Here is an 18663-nt window from a genome sequence, read left to right on the forward strand (position 1 = left end):
AGTCCTTATCAGCATTGTTTTTGCTGTTTCCAAGTAAAGAAAGCATCTGGCATTCAATAAGGAAACAGATTCCAAATTCTACAGTCACGTATTGGCCACATGATGACAACAGGCTCCATCTTTAACCGACAGTGAAAAAAAAATCTCTGTCAGATCTGCCCGGTTTGTAATAAAGCAGGAGCTCGATGAATGACTTACCCCAGGTGCTGCAGGAAAAGTTGGGCGTGGAATGCCGGGCAAGCCCAACTTACTGTGAATAGCGGTGGCTGATACTATCTGCGCTGATGACATCGCAGCCATATGCTGGAGAGCTTTGTCCTTCGCCGTTTGATCCTTCAAGATGACAAGTACACTCAGTCTTAATAAAATGCACTAAAGTGGAAATCCTACCATGTGCAGCTACAAGCACAGCTATGATTTAAAAAAAAAACAAAAAAAAACCCCACAAACGTAAAAAAGCTTCAGTTGCTGAAAAGCAGACATGCAGGTAAATCTACAATGCAGCCCAAAATGTATTTATATTAGCCTTACTGAAAATTGTTCAGAAGAAAATTGATTTTTAATCATCTACATGTATTTCTGCTTTTACACAATGACGTTAACATGTTTTTTCCTCGAGAAACTTTTTAAAAAGTGTTGAATAAAAATGGGAAAAGCATTCAAGCTAGCTGAAATGTCTTTTCTCCTACCACTGACATTGAACTTCAAGGTAAACGTAACGTATTAGACTAGTTCTAACCATCATGTTATATATAAAAACTGCATTTGCTGTAGCCTCAAGGTTATTTGTTTTTAAGCAAATCACTATTATCCATCTTGCAACTCCCGATAGGGAATATTCCGGGGACCAGCCACACAGCTTCGAAGGAATTTGTCTTCAAAACAGTGAAATATTTTCCGTTTTAAAAATCTTACACAATGGGCTCCTTTTACTTTTTTTTTTTTATCTTTATTCATTTTCGAACTTACAATAAGTGTGTTGGGCTCCTTTTACTAAGGTGTGTTAGACCTTTACGCCAGTATTGAGCTGGCGTTATTCTAGAAGCATACCGCCTGGTAATTTTTTGCGTGCGCTAAAAACGCTAGCGCACCTTAGTAAAAAAGAGCCCAATGCTTTGCTTGCACCTGATTACGGATATGAATCCGGTGGCCCTGGTCATTTTTCCTTCGTGTTATTTGTCCCATTCCCAGGCAAATTTTGCATTTTCAGCCCTGAAAAAACTTTAAAGACGCATCTTTTTATAGAATCTTTTGGAAGTCAGATTCCGGCTGTTTATTTAAATTTGTATTGGTAATCTCTGGGAACCGCATAGAACTTAACGGTGTTTGCGGTATATAAGTGAATTGTTATTTCTTTTAGAGTTACGCAGACCGGAGGAGACTTTGAAAACAGGAAACCTGAAGTCACCAAAATTTCTATTTTATACGTATTCAAAGAGGTACATTTCAGACGGAAGTCTTCTGCCCTTGGGCACTGCTGGTAACTGGCTCACTGAGGCCGTGTTGTTCTTTAGCAAGTCTGACATACTTCTCGGCACCCTGCATTAGTGACGCTACTGCAATAAATGCACCGAAGCCCACAGGAACTGAATAGGCTTTGGTGCATTTACCACTGCAATGGGCTCTTAGTTTGTTGCAGTAAATAGCAGGTTCACCCGTCAGATCTTCTCAGTCATATTAAGTCAGGGGTGTCCAATGTCGGTCCTCGAGGGCCGCAGTCCAGTCGGGTTTTCAGGATTTCCTCAATGAATATGTATGAGATCTATTTGCATGCACTGCTTTCAATGCATATTCATTGGGGAAATCCTGAAAACCCGACTGGACTGCGGCCCTCGAGGACCGACATTGGATACCCCTGTATTAAGTAGTCAAGCTGTGTATGTTAAGGGTGAGGTGAACCTTGTGTGAGCGGTTCCTTCTCCCCTCCCTCTCTCAATTAGCCCTCCCCCCTCTTTACAAAACCGCACAAGAGGTTTTTAGTGCCGGCCGGCACGCTGTACGCTTTGCGCTGCTCCGATGGTCAAAGAGTTCCTTCCTATGAGCATCGGAGCAGCGCCGGCCGGCGCTAAAAACCTTGTGTGGTTTTGCAAGAAGGGGAGGGATTAGTTTGGGGTTTTAATACACTAGCATGGTCCTGATCAAAATTGCACAGGGACATTTTAAGCAGGCAGATGGAGTAAAAACTTTAAGTGGCTTAATTAAGAGACTTTAGAAGCTTTGTACCATCAAGAAGTACTTCGACGAAGCTTCTTTTCGTTTCTTAGTCCAATCTTCTATTTTAAGTATATTAGACTACCGTAACATCATATATTTGGGTGCTTTCAAGAAAACTATCAATAAATTGAGAGTCCTTCAGAATATGGCTGTTCGCCTCATTTTTGGTCTAAAAAAACGGGAGCATATCTCGCCCTTCTGTCGTAAGCTCCTTGGTTGCCATTCGAATCCAGAATATTATTCAAGTTCTCATGTATCTGCTTTAAAGCACTTTATGGCATGCTTCCAGGCTATCTCATCCCTCATTTTGCCTTGAGTTATTCTAATAAGAGCTCCCGAAGAGTACATCTGTTTGCATATCCTTCAATAACACTCTGTCATTATAAAAGGTTCCTTGAGAGAACCTTTTCCTTTCAGGCGGCCAAAATGAATATATGGCTTGCAAAAATTGTTTTAGAAGCTTCCTCTTACCTTGATTTTAGAAAACAGATAAAAACACAACTATTTAATAGGCTAGAATCTTAATGTTGTTTATTCTTTTAACCTAACTTTTCATCCTATTTTAAATTGTTTGTATTTCCTTATATAGTTTGCATTTTATTTTGCTGAATCTTCAGAAGATTTTAATCTGATGTATGCATTTGCATTGTATATATTGCATTGTATGTACTCCGCTTGATTGTTGTGAACCGCCTAGAACTTTCGGGTATGGTGGTATATAAAAATAAATTATTATTATTATTCCTATTAAGATTTTAGGAAAAATGTAAAAACTTTATCTATTTGATAAATTTGTCTGATGTTTTTATCAATTTTGCATGAATTTCTATGTTACTGATGTATTATCGCTGTGTTGTACAGCTTTTCTTTACTGTAAACTGCACAGAACTGAGAGGTGCTACATATAAAAATAAAGATTTATTATTATTTTAGTTTCTAATGGTTTTGATCTCTGTGCCAGTCGTTCTGGCGTGAACAGTGCACCTGCAAAAATCACTGTAGTATCGGGCATTCAATCCATCATCGGGAGATTCCAGAGCGGCCACAATGGCAGAAGATGAAGTCTGACTTTTTGAAAACTGACAGTCTGTCAAATGTGAGATGCGACAGATGCTACTGTTATAATTCCATCCGATAGATGATATAGCAAAATAATTTATACATGGAAAATACATTTGGTGTTTCAGAAATGCAAATGATCTTACATCGTGTTCTATGACGTGTGTTTACAATGCTCCTCCAGGTCCCAGTACAATCTCAGCACAAAATATTGATTTTTCTGCAGCTGACACCAGATGCAGTAAAACTGTATGCTGGTTTCCATGACGACCGACGTGCTCCCCACACTCATTTAATTGGTGTGCACGTTATTGGCATACAATTTTTGGAGGTGCATTAGGTATAATTTAAAAAAATAATTTTAGGAATGCACTAGGAAATCCTATGTGCTGCAGTTCAGTGCACTATTCCAATGCTCAAAGAATTCCTATGAGCGCGGGACCAGCGCCGGAGCATTTAGCGCTCCAAGTCGTGGTAGAAACCTCTACTAAGGCTTAGTAAAGGGGAGGGGGTGGTGACTTTTGCAAATAAAATCTGAAATTAAGCATGCTCACAGTGTAAATAGCCTTCATCACCTTGGGTCATATGTTTTGGCTCTATCCATCCATCCATTTCATCTTTTTGGACTTTAAGTTGCCCTTGTTATGAAATTATGGACAATTATGCTACGCGTTATTCCAGTTCTTTTTGATCGCTTTGTTGTACCTTCTCCAGCACCACAGAGGTCAAGAGGATTTCTACAGAGGGCAACTTCATTGGCTCAGAATTCTGCTAAATTGGATGTCAACAGATGCACCCCCGTTAATGTAATGGCACCCTTATTTGATTTTCCTTGTAACCACAGAGCAGGGGCTCTCAATCCAGCTGTTGGGTCACACCTAGCCAGTTAGATGTTGAGGACATCCACAATGAATATGCATGAGATAATTTGCATACCATGGAGTTCGTGCATGCAAATTTCTCATGCATATTCATTGGGGATATCCCGAAAGCCCAACTGGCTAGGTGTGCCCCGAGGCCAAAATTGAGAACCCCGGCCTAGAGAGAAAGGATGTAAGAGACTATTTTCCAATGAGGGTCGTCCTTGCAAAATACTTGGGAACGCCGTTGGGCTTCACTCGCTCCAGTGGCATGAAGTAGGAGTCTAAATAATGCTACAGTGACTTTTTGTTAAAAACCCCATTGGAAACTAGATTTATTTTCTGACTTTGGGAATGGGTGTAGAGGGTGGGGGTGGGGATAGGTGTGGTTAGCTGTTTCTATTTTGTATATCTGCAAAATATTTGGTCTATTTACTTCGATATGTTCATCTTAAATTTAGACAAAATATCTGTAGAAATAACATTTGAAATTAAATAAGTGAAAAACCCAGATTCTTCCTTTACTATATGGCAAGGGGGGGGGGTGCATGGTGAAGAAAGAGAAGCAGTATCAGCAAGTTTATTAATTCTAGCACTTTGGCAAGCATGCTGGCAAGGTGTACATGCTGTTTCTAACCTCCTGAAATTTCAGAGAAGATCATTTTAATATACAGTCCCAGAAACAAGCACTTCCATTTATACTTCCTCTTAATGGCAAAATGCAGAAACACAATAAAAGCTTACTGAACAATTTGCCAAGCGAAGCTAATCCAAAAAATAAAATAGCAGGCTTAAGTGAAGACACTTACCATGTTTGTTACCTGGATACAATAATAAACAATTTATTAAAGGTGTTTGTGCACAAGAGCAAATCTAAGTCAAAAATCACTAGAATCATGACAAACGAAAAACAATTTGCCAATTACTATACACTAAGTTTTCTCAGAGACTGCTATGTGAGGGAGGAGGGTTCGGGAGAAAAAAAAATGGCTGCATTGTACAGTTTCCTGATTTTTAAAATTTGTATTTATTTATTGGCTCATGGATTATGAATATAAACTGCATATCCAATATTAAAACAAGTCTATAGACAAGTTTATCAGTGCACAGATGGAATGTCAACATGTGAATCGTGTCTGGAAATAAAAACTACCGGCATAAAGCACAACTTCTCTAATTTCTATGTGGAAGCATGTGGCACAGTGGTTAGAGCTACAGCCGTAGCACCCTGGGGTTGTGGGGTTCAAACCCACGCTGCTCTTTGTGACCCTGGACAAAGTCAGTTAATCCCCCCATTTCCCCAGGTACATTAGATAGATGGTGAGCCTGCCAGGACAGACAGAGAACAATTCTTGAGTGCCTAAAAATATTCATGTAAACCATTCTGAGCTCCTCTGGGAGAATGGTATAGAAAATTGACTAAATAAATAATGAATGTACATGAGTGAGATTTGTCTACAAAAGTAGGTAGAAGGCACGCAAATTTCTCTTATGCATATTTATTAGGGATGTCTTGAAAACCCGACTGGCCGGGGGTCACCCCCAGGACAGGTTTAAGAACTACTGCCCTCTAGAGGAATGCAGAGCCATTGCATATTTAATGTGGTAAACCAGAAAACCTGACTGGCTAAGAAGCACTGAAGTTCTGTCTTAATCAATGTGCATAACAGATTTGCACGCATCCTGCCTTCACAGTATACCAGTGGTCTCAAACTCACGGCCCGCCAGGTACTATTTTGAGGCCCTCGGTATGTTTATCATAATCACAAAAGTAAAATAAAACAGTTTCTTGATCATAAGTCTCTTTAGCTATAAATTACAAGACTTAGCCAAAAGGAAAGATTTATAAACTATAAAGAGTTTTACCTCCTGCAAAGTTGTCATTTCTTTAATAAGACATTAACTCTTTTTTTCTGAGGCCCTCCAAGTACCTCCAAATCCAAAATGTGGCCCTGCAAAGGGTTGGAGTTGGAGACCACTGCTGTATACAAATGTCTCATGCACATCCAGAAATCCCTGAACCTTGCGACCCTTGACATTCATCAGTGGACTGGAGCCCTGTTTCTCTCCACTAGAAGCATCCTTTATAGAACAGCGGTTAGAGCACATTCCCGTGCCCAACGTTGGACGCAAGGACTCCTGCCAGCTGAACCTTGGTGCAAATCCTGCCGTGAAAGTTGGGCATGTAATCCTGGAATTTTAAAACACTAAATATCTGGAATGCACCAACCCGCCCATGGCCCTCCTATGGCCATGTCTACTTTTGGGTTGTGTGCGAGACATTTTGGGCACGCTGCTTTGAAGAATAGCATGTAGACAGATGTGCATGGAAATCCAGAATTAGTGCAAAGTGCCAATCAACTCCAATTAAGATCAATAACTGGTTGTTAAGAGCCCAATTGACTAATTATTCTGGGTGCACATCTAGGTTCCTTGCCCAACTTTGGACAACCTATATCGAGAATCTGGGGGGTTAACGCATGTAGGTGAACACTTCCTTATCAAAATGCCAGCAGGCACCTTAGCGCTATTCTCTAATGGCATGCCTAACCTATATAGCATGTTAATCAAGGGGGTCACACACAAGGGCAAAGTATGGGCAAGGCTTCCAGTGCTACATATGTCTCTATCACATTTAGGCACCCACACTTACGACAGGACTATGACCAGGTGTGTCATACAATATAGAGATTGACACGGTGACAAAATTCATCACCGTTCCCGTCCCCGTGGATAACCGCGGGAAACCATCTTCATGTCATTCTTTAAGGAGAGAGGGAAGAATCAGAGTATGAATGGCTACAACCACTGACCCACAAGCTTTGCTTTGAAGAATGCTGGTGTAAAAGGACCGAGGTTGAAATAGACACTAGAAAATGACATGGGATTATTTCCCGTGATTATCCGCAGGGACGGGAACGGTGATGAATTTTGTCACCGTGTCATTCTCTAATACAATACTCTTCTACCATGAGTCATTGGAGCATCTAAATAGAGGTAACCAGTTACAGAATTGTTCCCTTAAGGGCCGGATTCTGTACAGTGTGACCAAAGCTGTGTACGCAAAATCAGTGCACATTTCCAATTTCGTGTACATCATCCTTTATTTATTTGGGGTTCTTTTGTAGCCCATCCTCCCAAAGGAGCTCAGAACGGGTTACAAATCAGGTATTCAAACATTTTCCCTATCTGCCCCAGTGGGGCTCATAGTCTTGTCTAATGTACCTGGGGCATGGGAGGATTAAGCGAGTTGCCCAGGGTCACAAGGAGCAGTGCGGGGTTTGAACCCACAACCCTCAGGGTGCTGAAGCTCTAAACACTACACTACACTCTCCACTCGCGCTCTTTTCTTCCGCCAGCTAATCATCACTAATTAGAATTTGTAAGCACAACTTTCTAAATTATATATTCTGTATAAATTTGGGGTGCATAAAGTCTTGGACACAAATCACAAAAAAAGGGTGTAGTCAGTGGAGGTGCACGGGCAGGTTGTGGGCAATCCTAAAAAGGTAGGCGCACTGTTATAGAATAAGTCCAAACCAAGCACAACTTAGACCCTCTTTGACTAAGTGCACACTAATTGAATTAGCACACGCTAAACGCTAATGCGTCCATAGATTAACATGTACCCATTAGCGTTTAGCGAGCCTCAGTAAACGAGGGGGTTAGGTACCAGTATTTAGGCCTGGTTTTCAATGGTCTAAATGGGTGCAACTAAGGTCCATATTCTATAAACAGCGCCTTAAGGTAGGAATCGGTAAGTGCCTTAGCGGTGCCTAACTTAAGTTGAAAATGCTGTTTTATAAAAGAAAAAAGCCTTAAAAAAAAAAAAAAAAAAAACGGCGTCAGAATTGCACCTCCGGAGGCGCTTTACGACGCCTAATGCCACTGTAGGTGTGGCTGTCATCAGAAGTCAACATCAACAAAATAGCAAAACTTCCAGTGATGTGACTAAGAACTTCCACTATGGGATGTCAGATTGACCATATAGAGTAATATAACTCTTAGGCCCGTCAACTCTTCACTCATCCCAAATATTCGCTGGATGTTCATGTTGAACTCCATGGCTCCGGAGGGATTAAATGAAACATCTGATTGGTTAGCTCAAGTTGATCTTAGTTAATTATTCTCCAGATATGACGTCAGGGGTGGGAGATATTTCAGTGAGTGCAAAGACACCGCGGCCATCTTTTAGATGCCGGTTGGCATAAGAAACAGGAATCCTCAGCTATGCAGGTATGTGCTTTTTTCAGTTGCTGTTTAGAAAAGAACATAAAAACATAAGAAGTTGCCTCCACTGAGGCAGACTGGAGGTCCATCTCGCCCAGCGGTCCGCTCCCGCGGCGGCCCATCAGGCCTATTGCCTGAGCAGTGCTCCCTACCTATTTCTATAACTTACTTCTTACTCCTATCCCTATAGCAGAACTATTTTTTCCCTCTTTTAATCTGAATTAATTGTGTGTTTTCCCTAGTGCCCCCAGCCTTGATAAAGAGTGGCGAAACGCGTTGGCAGAGGGGAGCGTTTGTTTCAACGCTGGAGAAAACATATACAGCATGATCTAAATAATACTTACGGCTAAAAAAAAAAAGCTAAGTTATTTTTACTACATAATTTATTCTAGCTATATAAGAATCGAAAAATGAACAAAATGCAAAAAATGCACACAAAAAAATTTTTAATTATGAAAAAATATTTGGGATGAGTGAAGAGTTGACAGGCCCAAGAGTTATATTACTCTATATGGTCAATCTGACATCCCATAGTGGAAGTTCTTAGTCACATCACTGGAAGTTTTACTATTTTGTTGATGTTGATTTTGATTCTGATTTTGATTTTGAACACTATTGAATACTTGTGAGGATGTCATCAGAAGTGGCATTAGCGTCACAAAGCGCCTCCAGATGCGCTACTCATGTGAAAAGTAGGTGCTAGAAATGTAGATCTTGAAAAACCTTGGCCCACATTTCCGGTGCCTACCTTTCGCAAAGGCACTGTCCCATGATCGACCCATGACTGGTTGCCGTTTTTAAGGCAGCCATTACCGACGGCACCGTATATAGAATCCGGGCCTAGAGGCCGAGTCCATGGACTTCTTAGCCTTTTGAGCACACTTATCGTTAACACCCCTTAGTAAACAAAGCCCTGTGTGTAGTAGGTTATAAATTTATGAAAGCGAAATTAAATAGTGACCATTTTCCTCCTGAGCACATCTGCATGGCATTCCCAGTAGAAAATTTATATATGCTAAATAAAATACAAGGGACTTATTTTCCTTGTTTTATCAAAATTCAACATGTGAGGGAAAATTCATCCCTTTAAAAGAGTATGTCGCCCAGTTAAAGATAAAAACTTCCTAAATAGAAAAGACTTCAGTAATTTCATGCTTAATCTCAATGCTCCAAATATCTTTTAAACCATTTTTTAATTTCTTTTTATTAAATCCACTTAACACTTTGGTCTTGGAGGATGAAATGTACGATGTCGGCATCTATGAGACAAACTTGGTTTTTTCTGTTGCATAGAACGTTATGGACCCGTTAGGTTACAAAAATTAGATAGTTCTTTGTCTAATAGATGTTGGCATTGTCATCTGGAAGTAGGAACTTTAGATCATTTATTGTTTCACTGTCCATATATTATGAATTTTTGGAAATCAATTTGGGACCAAATTAATAATTTATTAGATAACCCAGTGGCATTATCCTATGATACTGTGATATTTGGTATGGAAATGAGAGCAAAAAGTCAGATTTCTGTGAATAATAATAAATTACTACTCATAATGACTGGTGTTGCCATTCAGCAAATTACATATAATTGGAAGGATTGGAGGAGATTAAATTACAACTTCTGGTGGAATTCTTTATGCCATATCTATAAAATGGAAAGGTTTATTGCATTACAACGGGGATATTTTAAGAAGTTTCAGGATGTGTAGAAACCATTAACAAAGTATTGTAAAGGTTAATTTGAAATTGGTTCCCTTATATTTATCAACTTAAGGTGTAGGGAGGGGGGAATTTTATTATTATATGTTTTATATGATAATGGAATATATGGGTGGGAGGGATGAAAAAGGGGAAGGGATAAGAATTTATGAAATGTATCAATGATTATTTGTAAGTGATGTATTTATTGTTAATGTGAATGAATATATTTAACACTTAATGTAATTTTGAAAATTAATTAAGAATTTAAAAAAAAAAGACTTCAATAGTTTCTGAAATCTATGGTATGAAGGTTCTAGTTTTAATTCTAAGGGCAAGAAGTTCCAAAGTTTTGCAGCCTGAAACAAAAAAAAAGAAATAAAAAAAAATCCCAAAACAAACCCCTTTTAGAACATACTTTAATTGCTGAGGGGGAAATGGAGCAATAGGCCATTCCTAGCTCGAGGACATCTAATTCTAAAGGAAACAGAAAACAGTGGGCAAATGTTTCAGTAGATCTCCTACAGATAAAAATGAAAAAGGGTTTAAAATTTAATCTGAATTTTGGAAAGGCAAAACTTCTCAGGAACAGTCTGTTGATGGTCTAAAACAGTGCTTCTTAAACCTGTCCTGGGGGGGGGGGGGTCTAAAATTTTATCATCTTCACCTTTCGGTGATGGGAATTTGATGTGTTAAGATATTGTTCAATGGGATAAGATATTAATGATTTATATTAGGAGTTGTTTATCTGAAAATCTGGTCTTTACAAAACTTTTTCAGCCATGGGTTTTGGGGGGGTGTTGGGTTTTGGTTTTTTTTTTAAATGACAAAGAACAATATTGTTCATGCCAAGCTTCAAATACTACCGTGTTTCCCCCAAAATAAGACCTACCCCGAAAATAAGCTCTAGCATGATTTTTGGGGTAGGTCTTAATATAAACCATACCCCTGAAAATAAGCCCTAGTCGCCGGCAGCAGCACTTCCCCCCCCCCCCGCATGCCCTCTGCCGACCCTTCCATCTCTCCCTCCCATCCGAACCACAAATGCGAGACCTAAATACCTGATAACAAATGGCAGCAGAGGCTGCATCATGGCCTGCCCTTCTCATGCCCGGCCATTCGGTGCCCAGTTGCTGATGACATCATCAGTGATGCAGCAGAGGAATGCCCGGACGTAAGAAGGACAGGCCGCGATGCAGCCTGTGCTGCTGACACTGCTGTTTGTTTCCAGGTATTTCGGCTTGTGGTCGGGGTTTGGATGGGAGGGAGAGATGAAAGGGTCAGAGTGGGAGGGTAGGAGGGATGCAGGGTGCGCAGTGGTGGGATGGGAGGGATAGAAAGATGCTGCTTAGGGGAAGGGAGGGATAGAAGCTGCAAGGGTTCTGCTGCACAAGAGGATGGGTGAGAGGGGAGGAAAGATGCTGTACATGTGGGGGAGAGAAAGGAAATAGGAAGAATTGGGGTGGAGGAGATGATCATTGTACAAGACCTAGTGCCTTTTTTGGGCCCAAAATTAATATAAGACAGCGTCTTATTTTTGGGGAAACACGGTATATGTGAAAAAAACTCTTGACTTAATATAGCCATCTATAAATTTGCACAGAGCACAAATGTAGCTGAATGAAGAGAGGTAAATTACTTACAGAAATAGGTCAGTCAGTCAGACATTTTATTGGGAGTGCTATGGGGAAAACGTGATCAGCTGAAACAGAAATTTAATGGCTGGAAAATAGGTCTTATATTTAAATAAGGTATGTAATTGCTGAAGTTATTCCTATGCATTGATTCAAGTGTTGCAAGAACTGAAGTTCCAAGATGAACAACAGATCAGGAAAATACACAATTGTTCCAAATAAAAGGAGAGAGAGCACTTGAAATTTTCTAGCCCCGATCTCCAATTTTCTTGTTATTAAGGAAGCCTGCAGCAAATACAAAAGCTGGCTGTGTCAGCCAAGGCAATAGCCAATGCTAACAAAAGAATGTACATTCATTGCTATCCCAACTTGCTGCCTAATGAGGAGCAATTAATCCATGGTATTGTTATTTCAAAATGGCAGAGTCCCCATTCACATCAAAGAGAATTTTACCAAGGCTTTTATCCGGATCCATTGTAGGCACACAGAGCTATCTTTTACATATCTATAATTGTGGGATGTAGACATGAAAGATTTCAAAACACCAAGCACATGTGGTCCTCTGGCACTTAAAAAATGTATTTTAAATCTCTTAAATTTCTGTAAATCTGGAAACTATACACGTGTGTATCGTGGTAGGTTCATTTTCTTTTCAATATATGAATACAATTTGGTATAAGGGTGCAGCGACCTAGTCAAATATTGTCCTTTGAAAGAAAGCAAGGCTTCTTCTACCCTCACAAAAATGTAACTTTCACTAGAGGGGCCTGAAGCCCCCCCAAATAAAATATTCTAAAAAGAAATACTAGTCCTAGAGAAAACTCGATTCCTCAGAGGCTGTAAAACCTAATCCAAAGAAAATCCTGCAGAAGGAGAGTTTCTGAGATCTCGTAGGTCGTATGAAGAAAGATTCTGCAAGATCTCAAAATCTTTGGATTAGGTTTCCACGAGTCCTGAAAAAGTACCATAGCTTATGAATCTCTATGATTTATTGGAATTTTTACAACATGAACAAACAATCTTGAATGGTCCGCCTCGCCTTGCAACATACCATACACGAAGAATGTAAAGAATCAAGAAGCATTTTTTTTTTCTTCTAAATTTCAACTGTTTCATCATTTCATCACATTATACATGGATACACACAACTCCTATAGATGTGTGTGTGTGTTTATGGGTTTTTTTTTTAACCATCAATTTTCTTTTAAAATTACTTTAAAGATATATATATACAGTAGTACCTTGGATTACGAGTATAATCTGTTCCAGGAGCATGCTCGTAATCCAAAATGCTCGTTTATCAAAGCGAGTTTCCCCATAGGAAATAATGGAAACTCGCTTTGAAGCGTTTCCCCCCCCCCCCCAAGAACCGGCATTGCTCCCCTCGAAGGCCCCCCCTGCGATCAGGCACCCCCCCCTGCGATCCGGCACCCCCCCGCCACGATCCGACACCCCCGTCACGATTGGGCACCCCCCGACATGATCCGACATCCCCCCGACACAATTGGGCACTCCACCGCCGCTTCTTACCCTCATCTGGGCACTCTAGAAGATCAGACTCCTCATCTGCTGGGCCTTGAGCATGCTCAAGGCCTGCGAGTTCACGTTCACGTTCAGAACGTGAACTCACAGGCCTTGAGCATATTCAGATGCTCAAGGCCCAGGAGACGAGGAGTCCGATCTTCTAGAGTGCCCAGATGAGGGTAAGAAGCGGTGGTGGGTGCCCAATCGTGTCGGAGGAGGGGGTCGGGGGGGTGTCGGTTCGAGGCAGGGGGGGTGCTCATAAATCGAGCTATGCTCGGTTTCCGAGGCACCGATTTTGCAAATGTTTTGCTCGTCTTGCAAAACACTCGTAAACCGAGGTACCACTGTATATATTTTTTTTTCACCAAAGAAATTAAATTGTTACTGTTGCCTATCACACTCTCGGTTAATGAAGCAGTGTGTTTAAGTATTCTTAATCATTCTTCACCCAATTGCTCAGCCAGCGCAGCTAAGAAGCCAGCCACCAACAGCCACAGAGTTTTGCCAACATGCTGCCCACTGCGTAATGATTACAAGATGCTTAAAGGGAGTGGGGGTCTGCTATAGTGACTAGCTGTTATTTACAAAGATACAACTGTAGGACACTACTATCATTTTTTTTTTTACTGCTAAATTATCCCATTCCATTTGTAGCTAACATTACTATCGTGCTAGCATAAGCTAACCAATGGGACCTGAACTTTAGGGGAGGGGAAGTTATTAAAGGTGTGTTACATTACTGTGAACCCCAATTATTAAGTGGTAAAATAACCCATCTTAACAGTAGCCTGTGTTGATAACTTCTGCCCACCCCCCCTTAGGGTGAAGAATTTCTGTCTTTGGTAACCAAAGCTGATATTGTGATGTCATAATGCCTCATTCTACCAATGCCTAAAAGCCAGCCTTAGTGATGTCACAATAGTTTGACTGTCGAATACTTGGCTCATTTCTATTACATATAGCAGTGATTTTGATTTTCTAGAGACATTTCTTCTTTCTTTAATTAAGGGGGGACGTTATCAACATGGGCTGTCTTAAGACACGTTATTTTACTGCTAACCCCAGTTGTTAGTAACTAGGCCTCATTATATACACTGGGACCCAGTGGTGTATTAAGGAGGGGGGCGGGGAAGTAAGTAGTACGGGGGCAAGACCACCCCAGGCGCCCTTTTGGTGGGGGCCACACTTTCGCTCTCCATTCCCCGTCCCCAGCCCATACCTCTTTAAAATCTTTGTCAGCACAAGCAGCGTCTCAGACCTGCTGCTTGCGCTGTTGTTGCCTTTCCCTCTGGAATCACTTCCAGGTCACGAGACCAGGAAGTGATGTCAGAGGGCAAGACAACAACAGCGCAAGCAGCAGGTCTGAGAAGCTGCTTACGCTGACAAAAATTTAAAAAGGTACAGGGGTGAGAAGGCAGGGCGTGAGTGTGGCGCGGGGTTATGGTAGGGCCGGAGTGGGGTTGGCGTGGAAGGAGCGGGGGAGCGCCCTACCTTCGCTACATCACTGCTGGGACCTGTGCTAAAATAGCACAACTTGTGGTAAAATAACCTATTTAATAATCATAGCCCACATTGATTACCTCATCCCTTTAATGTACACAATAGTGCAAGTATATGTTTTATTAACTCTGGCTGTTCATTAATCAAAAATCTGGATGTGTTTTCAGTTAAACGAAGAGGAGAAAAACAGGGATATTGCATCCATGTATGCCAAAGTTTCAGACATTAAGTGCTAATTAGGTCAATTTAGAGAAATGCAGGGGGTCATCCTTTTCTCACCTAATCCACCCCAATTGCCATTTAGAAATTGCCTTATGAAATATTTTTAGAACATATATATTGATAAAATAAATTTTCTAAAAACCAAACGCTCTGAAAAACATTAAAAAAGGTATCAAACTGCTTTTACAAAAATTTATCTCATCTAGAGTTTCCATAAAAATGTAAGGTTAATATAAATATTTCTTTTTTTTTTTTGGGGGGGGGACAGAAACTAATATGTTGATTAAAAGTTTATGATGCTTTAGCAAGTTCGTGGTGCATCAGTAAATCATTCTCAACATATTAACACTACATGAAAGCATTTCCAAGAGCACAAGTTAAAATGTTTTCAGAACTGGATAAAAATGCATGCCAGGTTAACGATTACAGCGTGTTCATGCACCAAGACAAAAACAACATTTTCAGAAAAACGACAGCATTCTGACACGGAACGGTTACAGTTAAAACGGTAAGGGTTTTTAACAAATTCCTTCTAACTGAATGTCGAGTAGTTCTGAAACCTGACTAAAACTGGATTTCCTCAATGTTAATTGAGTGCGCTGGGTAGTACAGACGGAGGAGATTAGGCGCTTGGAAAGGTAAACAGCTGTCACATGCACGACGAGTGCTAGGTTACAAGAATCACAGCACAAGGCATTCACCGATCACCATGGAAAACAGGAAATGCAATGCATAGCAACCAAGAGCCCAGAAGCAGAAAAGCGCATACCTTGAGCTTGGAATGAAAATCGCGAGATTTCCTTCTGGCAAGAACCTGAATGTGACTAGACACCTGTAGGGTAAGGGAAGGGAGGAAAACAAAGGAGAAGCCTGTAACCATGGAGATAAAAAGCCCCCTACAACTGGGCAAACCAAACCTACCTTAATGGCGGCTTGAATTTCACGAACTTTCTTTCTTGCTAAGACCTGTATGTGACTAGACACCTACAGTATTCAGATTTATAAAACAAACAAAAAAAAAAAAAAAGGGAAATCAAATTTTTTAAAAATATATTTTTTAAATTGCTGGGAAATTATTTGTATCTATGCTGTAGTTAATGTAAGTAATACTGTTAGAGAATATCATTTTCACAGCCAGGCATTATATTTTACCATCAAGACTCTGGAGGGGTGGGGGGAGTTATCAACATGTTAAGAAGGGTTATTTTGCTGTTAACCTGGGTTGTTACCAATCAGGTCTCGCTGCATTAAAAAGAATCCATATTAAAATAACATGAGTTAGTATTAAAATCACACACTTTAATAAATGTTAAATATTTAGGGCTCCTTTTAATAAACCACAGTCAAGCTTTTTCCGTGGCCCCAGCGAGGTAAATGCTCCAACGCTCGTTCAATTCCTATGAGCATCGAAGAATTGACCTCGCCGGCCTGCAGTTAAGCAGCTCTGCTCTGATCTAGTAAAAGCCAGCGTTATTAAATAGGCATTTAGGGACAAAGAAGCAGTACGAACTCTGTCGCGGTAAACGCGTCGAAGGGGTTTCAGTGCATTTACCACGACAGCATTGCAACCGTGACTTTGTAAAAGGGGCCCTTAAGTATGTATTAAACCCCCCCCCCCTACACCCCTCAGTTTCAAGGGTCAGTTTTGCGTGCACATGCGCTGCGGGAGTAAAAGTAGAATTTAAAAAAAAACCAAAAAAAAAACCGCATTAATGTAAATTATGTTTTAATTGTGCATGGAGGAGAAATAAACGTAGAAAAAAAAGATTACAACTGTCAGATTTAATAAAAAACAACAAAACCCAAACATTCAATAATGTCCTTTTAACAGAATCAATGGGAAAATGCTATCCGTTGCTCATATATTCTGCCATAAAAAAACAACAAATATAGGAATAAGCAGATCATTTATCAATGTGTACTATTAACACATTGATTGGTGAACGGGCTCAGCAAGTAGCCCACCAGTCAAGTACATCATACACCCCCCCTTCATGCTACAGAAAAACATTCACAGAATAAAATGAAATGAACCAAAAAGAAACTCAACCCAAAATAGAGAGATCTGCATATAATGGAAGTGACAGGTATACAAATCTCTCTCATGCATATTCATTAGGGCTATCCTGAAAACCCGATTGGCCTGGTGGGAACCACTGATATTGACAATTAGAAGCAAATATGTTATAGTTTAGACCAGAGATCTCAAAGTCCCTCCTCGAGGGCCGCAATCCAGTCGGGTTTTCAGGATTTCCCCAATGAATATGCATGAGATCTCTGTGCATGCACTGCTTTCAATGCATATTCATTGGGGAAATCCTGAAAACCCAACTGGATTGTGGCCCTCAAGGAGGGGACTTTGAGATCCCTGGCCTAGACCAAACTTATACATTATAAGTTTAGACCAGGGGAGGGCAACTCCCATCCTCGAGGACTGGAATCTAGTTGGGTTTTCAGGATTTCCCCAGTGAATATGCATGAAATCTATGTGCACGCACTGCTTTCAATGCATATTCATTGGGGAAATCCTGAAAACCCGACTGGATTGCAGCCCTCAAGGAGGGATTTTGAGATCCCGGGACAGTGGTGTAGCAAGGGTGAGAGGTGCCCGGAGTGGAGGCCCCCCCCCACCTCTACATGCTCCTTCCCCACCCCCCCCTCCTGCCATGCACACATCACTTCCCTTCACCCAACCCTCTGTAACGTTCCTGGTGCGAGCAGCAACCCCCGAGCTGCTGATGCGCCGGCATCGGCTCTTCCTCCGACGTCACTTCATAGGCGTGGGTCCAGGAAGTGATGTCAGAGGAAGATCCAACGCTGGTACAACAGCAGATTGGGGGTTGCTGTTCATACGAGGAATATTACAGAGGTAAGGGGGGAAGGGAAGTAGCGCACACACGTGACAGTGGGGGGGATGATGGGTTCCTGAATCCTCACGAATAAAGCGCCTGGGGCAGACCGCCCTCCCCCCCTTACCTGGGAGGGGTATACATCTTTGAACAGTAGTGTTTTTAGGGACGATTGAATGACTTGAGGTTGGATTTGCACCCGTCACGGTCGTGACCCCAAATGTGGAGTTTCATGACTGCATTTGGGGTTACAACCGACAGTTTGGGAAACGGTGTCCTATGGCATCTACTGTGATTGGATCCCAGCACAAAAGTCACTCTACTGGGATACACCTCATGCTTCAGGTTCTGCAGAACTTCTGAACCCGTCTGGGACACTGAGCAGTGGCATAAATTCCACCGAAACAGCCCCTGCCATGGAGGGATGATTTCCCCGGGTCTAGGGACCCCTTCATTCAGCTTTCTGCCATTGACTGCGAGCGTAAAAGGTACGCCATTAGTATGATCAATGTAAATTCAATTGAATGCCATGACCACTTTTTGACATACACTGATTTAGAGAGGATTCAATCAGGTATCAGGAAGCAGAGGCACTTTTGTACCAGTAATAATCATAAAAATACCACTGGCTGATTTCTCTTCTAAAGTGTAAAGAGAATTAAAAACACTGTGTACTAAGCATGAAGAAAATCCTTCATGTAAAAGAACCTCATCAATAATCATGCTTGTGTACATTTGATTTTATCTATTCTGTAGTTTCTGGAGCCCAATTTAATATTAAATCCCCTGAAATGATTAGAACAGCCACTGTACCCTCTCCCTTAAGTCACTGGAATACCACAGAGTACTTCTGGTTTACCACCGGGACTGGAT

General features: G+C 41.1%; 1 protein-coding gene across 8 annotated transcripts in view; it reads right to left on the minus strand.

Annotated features, from left to right (window-relative positions):
• Positions 1–18663, minus strand: part of TEAD1 (TEA domain transcription factor 1) — a 241338-nt gene that overhangs the window by 40147 nt on the left and 182528 nt on the right. For 3 of the 8 annotated variants that reach the window (XM_033928298.1, XM_033928296.1, XM_033928297.1), the window contains 4 exons: positions 15863–15925; positions 15711–15773; positions 4943–4954; positions 199–333 (listed from right to left, as the gene is read on the minus strand). In XM_033928298.1, the coding sequence (XP_033784189.1) occupies positions 199–333; positions 4943–4954; positions 15711–15773; positions 15863–15925 (273 nt within the window). The remainder of the gene's footprint in view (positions 1–198; positions 334–4942; positions 4955–15710; positions 15774–15862; positions 15926–18663) is intronic. The other 5 variants (XM_033928299.1, XM_033928300.1, XM_033928301.1 and 2 more) reach the window with 5 other exon arrangements.

The sequence above is a fragment of the Geotrypetes seraphini genome, chromosome 19 (genome assembly GCF_902459505.1).
Source record: "Geotrypetes seraphini chromosome 19, aGeoSer1.1, whole genome shotgun sequence".
Lineage (NCBI taxonomy): Eukaryota > Metazoa > Chordata > Amphibia > Gymnophiona > Dermophiidae > Geotrypetes > Geotrypetes seraphini.